The 6,684-nt window shown below is 51.6% G+C and overlaps 1 protein-coding gene across 1 annotated transcript in view; it reads right to left on the reverse strand.

Annotated features, from left to right (window-relative positions):
* Positions 1 to 6,229, reverse strand: part of KPNA3 (karyopherin subunit alpha 3) — a 53,041-nt gene extending 46,812 nt beyond the window's left edge. Inside the window, exon 1 of the mRNA XM_052664584.1 lies at positions 6,093 to 6,229. Within this exon, the coding sequence (XP_052520544.1) occupies positions 6,093 to 6,173 (81 nt within the window). The 5' untranslated portion in view covers positions 6,174 to 6,229. The remainder of the gene's footprint in view (positions 1 to 6,092) is intronic.
* Between the last annotated feature and the right edge of the window lie 455 nt (positions 6,230 to 6,684).

Genomic DNA, 6,684 nt, shown 5'->3' on the forward strand with positions numbered 1-6,684 from the left:
CCCACAGCCCCAGCTCTTACGGAAGGATCCAGGAATACCAACTCAGCATCAGTTTCACAGCCCTAGATATTTTCTAAACAATGAGCAGGCTGCATTCTTGGAAAAATACATAGGTTTAATATTTCGTGGCAGTTTGTCTCTATTCCTTTAATGACATCAGCTTCAGGCAGCTTGTTGCCTCTTTAGGACTTAGATATTAGATGTCCAATTCCATTTCTAACCCCACAGTACATGCAAATCTAACCACTTGGTGGTAGCTGTTACATCCTCCTAATCATCACCTCTTCAGGTAACACAGTTTGAGAGGAAAAGAATCATCCTTGGTTTTGTGCTGGTACTGCACAAGCATTATGAAAACCTCAAACAACTCACATAAAAATAGTGAAGGAGCCCCTAAAATCAGCGTGATAGTTATGCTGCTACCAACTTACCAACTTGGACTACAGGTTAGAAATTGATGCCGTGATAGAAGAGGTGTTAGGAATACCAGGGCAAGAGCTGCAGTTGCTGAACACACAATAGAATGAAGAAAACCAAATTGTGTAATTACAGGAAGAGAAGCCTTGGGATATCACAAGAACAAATAATAATTGGGTATCAATACAGCAAGCACAGATTCCAATCAGCTTACAGAGATTACGTTCATCACCAGATGCCATCTCCAAATTGTCTTCTCCACAGGTATTTCTGAAACAAACAATGCCTCCCCAAAGTACACATTTTTAAACATTTCCAAATGCAGTGCATTCAGTTGATTGAGTTTCACAAGAAAAAAGTAAACCAAAGTGAACTAAGGAGGTGTTTGTTTGCTGCCAATGGTGACAAAAATTTGACAGTACTACACTTTTTACTTGCAGAGTAACTGAAGTTTAGAAAGCTATGTAGCAACAGCAAGGAGGCAAGAAGCTTCCCGTATCTGCATCTTATTTCCTACCCAAGCAGTTCTTCTTGTGGTGCAGGCGTGCACATCTGCATTCTCCTGAGAGCACAGTGGCCTGAAAGGCTAATAAAGGAGCTGTAGATCTGCAGGTTAGAAGCTCTGCCTGAGCATATTTGATGTTACATTAAAAGCAGTTCCCAGCAGGAAGCTACCTGACACCTGTGCTTTCACTTTGACTCCCGAGCTGCACTGAGGCCGTTAAGGCAACAGGACCACAGATGCTTAAACCAACCTAAATCATCCCTCCAGCCCTACTCCCCCCCAACCCTTGCTTTGTCAATATCAGATCCTGTGCCAGCAAAGCGAGAGGCAGAAGGCTGATCAACCTGCAAGAGCGTGCTCTGGAAAGAAGGTGGGTTACTGCAAAATAGCTGGAAACAACTGGTTTTCTGGGATTGCTACAAGCCTTATTTGTTTCAGCTGGTGTTGGAGGGAATTACAGGGAGGCCACAAAAGCACCAATCAGTGCACAAACAGCACCATGAGATGAGCCAGTAGCGTCACATCCCCTCATCTGTTAACACTGCACAGCTATGGTACCTCCACTGCAATACGCCTTGGACATCTGACAGGAGCACGGCTCTCAGTCAGCCCACACCCTTCTCAGATGCCCAGTGATCACATGGATTTGGCCTCTCCACAACAATATTCCTCTGCTTGCAAAAAAAAAAAAAAAAAAAAAAAAAAAAAAAAATTCATGGCAGTGTGACAAAAAAACGTGAATAAATCCCAGCATTTTCAAGAGCTAGATCCACACTGCTAGCAGAGCGGGCACAGCAAACACACAGAAGATGCCAGAGCTGCTGATGGAGATCTGGGCTAAGCCCGGTGCCTTGCTCTGCCTCATTCAGGATCAGGTTGCTGATGGTAAGGAATAAGAATGGATGCAACAAAGTCTCTGGGCCCACAGATGACACAGACCAAAAGGTGACACAACGGGCCCAAAAAATGTAACTGGAGGAGGCAGTGGTGGCTGTGACATCTCAATTTATCAAGAATTTTTAAATTTTATTTAGCCAACGATGCTGACTGATCCCAATAATGAGAAACTGGCTGAATGGTTTGATCTTTCAAGGCCAGGCTGGATGTGGCTCAGGGCAGCCTGGTCTGCTGGTTGGCGACCCTGCACACAACAGGGGGTTGAAACTGGATGAGCATTGTGGTCCTTTTCAACCCAGGCCATTCTATGATTCTGTGATCTATCATCTCCATCCTCAAGACGGTGCCTGCTACTGCAATAGAGAGTAAGTAACATATTTCTGCTCCAAGAAGTGGCAGGAGGAAAAAGCTCTCAGAACGACATTATGAGGTAAAGAATGAAGCTGGAAAACCACAAGCAGAAAAATCAGAAGGTTCAAAATGTCACCATAAACAAATAAGCCCAGCAGTTATAAGGAGTATCACAAATTAAGCAATTGCAATTCTTTAATCTTTTTCAGTAAAGCCTCAATTGTGTTGGAATAATCAGTGCTGTACCTTTACAAAAACACTCATTGAGCCTTAAGACCACACGCTGGTGATGAACAGGAAGGCACTCTCCTTGTACATGGGACGATTTTAAAAGCCCTTTCACATCTCTGGAGAATATAAAATAGAGAAGGCTGTGAGGATAAACTGTTCTGGCACTCGTTCATCCAAATGAAGACACTGGTGTTTTGGCTTCTATCACCCAGCTGTGCAGGTTCAGGTTAGTTCTGACTACTGCTAATCATATTTCAGTGCCTATAAAAATAGAAGTCTCCTCACTCATAAAAGCAAGAACACAAGCTAACATTGAGTAGCACTTTATTTCTGGCATTTGATTTTGCCATTACTCTTTCTTTGGGGATAACAAGTATGAATTCTTCAAAGTCAGAATTCCGGCCCTACGCACACAACCATACCTCCTTAATGCAGGAAGGCAACAGCAATGTTGGGAGTACTGTGTCCAGGTTTGAAGACCCCAATAGAAGAAAGGCAGGGAGCTGTTGGAGAGGATGCAGAGGAGAGCCACAAAGATGATTAGGGGACTGGAGCATCTTCCCTACGAAGACAGGCTGAGGGAGCTGGGCTTGTTCAGCCTGGAGAAAAGAAGGCCGCAGGGTGACCTCATTGCAGCCTTCCAGTACCTAAAGGGAGCCTATGAACAGGAGGGGAATCAACTCTTGACAAGGGTAGATAACAGCAGGACAAGGCGAAATGGTTTTAAGTTGAGGGAGGGAAGATTGAGGTTGGATGTCAGGGGGAAGTTCTTTACTATGAGAGTGGTGAGGTGCTGGCACAGGCTGCCCAGAGAGGTTGTGGATGCCCCGTCCCTGGAGGTGTTCAAGGCCAGGTTGGATGGGGCCCTGGGCAGCCTGGTCTGGTATTAAATGCGGAGGTTGGTGGCCCTGCATGTGGCAGGGGGGTTGGAGATCCACGATCCTTGAGGTACCTTCCAACCCAGGCCATTCTGTGATTCTGTGACTCAATGTAAGAAACCTCCCAACCCAATCTAAGACTTAAGAAGTGCACAGGCCAAATAGTCAGTGCAACAGACTACTATAACCTGCCCAGTTCCCTGATCCTGTTCCTCGGTCTTAGGAGAAGACCACAGGGCACAAAGGTCTGTCCTACAGTCAGACAGAAGTACTTACTCATCTTTTGTTTCCCTCTTAAAGTTGTATTAACAAACAGCAAAGATGATCATGGCCTAGCAAACCAGTAATAAAATATGAGTTAACTACAAATTAAAGGAGTAAGTGTTCTGGTCTGCCATAATAGTCTGTACCCAGAGGGGATCAATAAGAACTCTTCAGTATTTATTAGAAGCCAAGGGAAGGCTGCTAAGGTATTCTTAAAATGCTTTTGAGCCTGATGAGTTCAAAGGCAGGGACTGTCTCCAGGCAGAAGGTGACTCAAACAACGCTGCTTTCAAACCCAACCTGGGAACATACGGTATGGAATAGGTTAGGTTTTCCAAAGGATATAATGGAGATACCAGACCATGATTTATTGCTCCATCGTTCTAACCACTTATTTTCCCTATGGTGGAATCTAAGAGAAAGTGCAGATGCAGATCAGTGACAGCACTTCTCAGTCTGGTTTTAAAAGACATGTACAAAAACTGGAAGCAGCATCTCTATGTAACACTCCTTGTTGCAGCACGCACCAAAACAAGTGCATTTAATTGCTGACAGTAGGGAATTACGTGCAGCACTTGATTTAGGCAAGAACTGTTTTGCAGAGAACTGATAATCTCACTGAATGGAGACACTCTGTCAGAACGTACAGTGGTAGCTGAGGAGAAGCACAGCAAGCAATTATACAGCACTGCTGCACTTCTTTCTCTGCTATAAATTTAGCTTTCATGCTAGACACCCAAGTTACATAAAGTTTACTTATAGAAGCACTCTGAACTTCAGCTTTTAAATAAGGATCATGATCAGGGAAAAAAAAGTCAAAAAAGAGCTACAGGAGAAAATTTCAGACACTTGATATGAATTAAGTTGCCCTCAAAGACACGACAGACACTGGCATTTCTAATAGTCCTCTAAATGAATCGAAATTTCATTCTAGCAAGTATCCACGAGCATGCTGCTTTTACTTATTCCTGTGTTTCATCTGCTCAGTGCCCACAAAAGAAAGATTCCTCTGAGAGCCTGACCCATCCCAAAAGCACGGATGACAGCTTCAGCTCCAGCAGGGTTAATGTGGTTATCCACCACAGTCTTGGGCTCAGCCACAAAAGGAGCCAGTCAGCAGACTGGGAGATAACCCCGGAGGATAGACTTCTCTGTAACTGCAAATACCCTATTCCAAAATAATTACTCCACTTCAGGAGCAAACGTTCTCCTGAGAGCAGAGGTACCTCAGCAGGGCTGCTTTAACTAATCCCAGTAAAGCTCAGGCTGTCAATTCTCCTCTCCCCCCCACAGAGGCGGATATTTAATTCCCCTCCGTCTTGGGCACGCTGTAACATAAGCAAGGATGGACGACAGCTCAGTTTGCACCGGGCACCAACATACCTAACCTTTCCCTGTTTGGAGCTCCAATGGATTCAGGCCAGAGGCTGAGGAAGCAGCAACAAAGCCAGCAACGAGCACGGGCTAAATGAATGAGGAGCCGCAGGAAGAGCCTCGCTGGAGGAGAAGGGAAGAAGGAACCCCACCACGCCTCCTCCTGCCCTGAGAAGCAACTGCTTAAAGAAAGGACGGGAATTTTTAGCTACTTGCTAACGCTTCCCAGCGTTACCCAGAAGTATCGAAGTCAATGAGCTCCTCACATGTGATATCTGTGTGAGGAAGCTCCACCGTCGTAAGTTCAGCAAAAAAATCAAGGTAAAGATTAGCTCGCATCGGGAATGTCAGCTTAACGGCACCGCCGCCACCCCACCCAGACAATAGGTGGGAATCCTGCACAGACACCGCACGCTCTCCGAAGGGCCGACTGCACGAGTCCATCTCGGCGATAGCGCTGGAGGCCAGGAGAAGTCGGCGCACACTGACACACACCGACGCTTTCATTCCCGTCAACCCTCATCCGATTCCAGCCCCAGTGCGGTTCCAGCACGGCTCCCACCCCTTTCCCTTCCCGTTACAGAACCTCAAACACAAGCGGGGTGGGACGAGCTCCCAGCCCGGCCCCGGCGCCGTGCTTGCGGAGGGATGCCGGCGGGGGGCAGACGGGCCTTCAGCCCCACATCGCCCCGGTGGAGCTCCCGACTCAACCGGACACCAAATCCGCGCCCACCGACATTTAAACACGGAACGGAAGGCCGACTTGGCGCGGAGCGAGACGGGAAGCCCCGCGGGCGGCGGGGAGCGGCCCCGGGATGGGCACAACGGCCCCGGGATGGGCGCACGGCCCCGGCCACAAAAGGCGGCGGCACCATTGTCCGCGCCGGGCCCCGGGGGCGGCGGTGCCGGGGGCCGCACCCCGCCGTGGGGCCCCGCCACCTCCCCGTCCCACCCCCCGCTCCCCGCCGGCCGCGCCCGCCTGACGGAGGCGAGACGGCCCCGCGGCGCTTTCCCCCACCGGCCGCCTCCTTCCCGCCGGCGGCGCCGCGAGCGCGGCCAGGCCCCGGCCCCTCCTCTCGCCGCCCGCCCGCCCGCCCGCCGCCGGAGGAGGAGGAGGAGGAGGAGGAGGAGGCGGAGGCCGGGCCCAGCCGCGGCCCCACCGGCCCCTCGCCTACCTCCACGTCGCGGCCCTTGTTCTTGAAGCTCTTGATGCGGTGGTTCTCCAGGCCGGCGGCGGCGGCGGCGTTCTCGGCCATGGCGGCGGCGGCTCCCGGCGGCTGAGGCGGCTCCGGCGGCGGCGGCTCGCGCGAGGGGCGGGGGGGAGGAGAGGGGGGCGGGAGACGCGCCGTGACGAGCGCGCGCCACAGGGGGCGGGAGGAGAACGGCGCGGGGGGGGAGGGGGCGCGCCCGACGTTGCCGAGCGACTGGGAGAGCGGCGGGCGGCGCTCGGCCAATCGCCGCGCGGCTCCGCCCGCTTCGCCCCGCCCTCTCTCCGCCGCGCTCGCCGTCCCCAGGCTGGAGGAGAGACCGCGCTTCCCGGCGCACGCCGCGGCGGCGCGGGGCGTGCTGGGAACTGTAGTCCCCGGCGGCCGGTGGCCTCGCACGTGGAGCGGGCGGAGCCGGTGGTGCCGCGCAAGGGCCTGAGGCGGCCGGCGGGCGCGGTGTGTGCGCCGCCTCTGCGCCAGCCTCTGAGCGAGGAGGTGAACCGGCCGGGCCTCCCGAAGCCATCGAAAGCAGCACAGCAGCGTGCTGCCAGTGGGTCTGAGG

This window comes from Tympanuchus pallidicinctus, unplaced genomic scaffold, assembly GCF_026119805.1.
Source record: "Tympanuchus pallidicinctus isolate F22 unplaced genomic scaffold, pur_lepc_1.0 scaffold6, whole genome shotgun sequence".
In the NCBI taxonomy this organism is placed as follows: domain Eukaryota; kingdom Metazoa; phylum Chordata; class Aves; order Galliformes; family Phasianidae; genus Tympanuchus; species Tympanuchus pallidicinctus.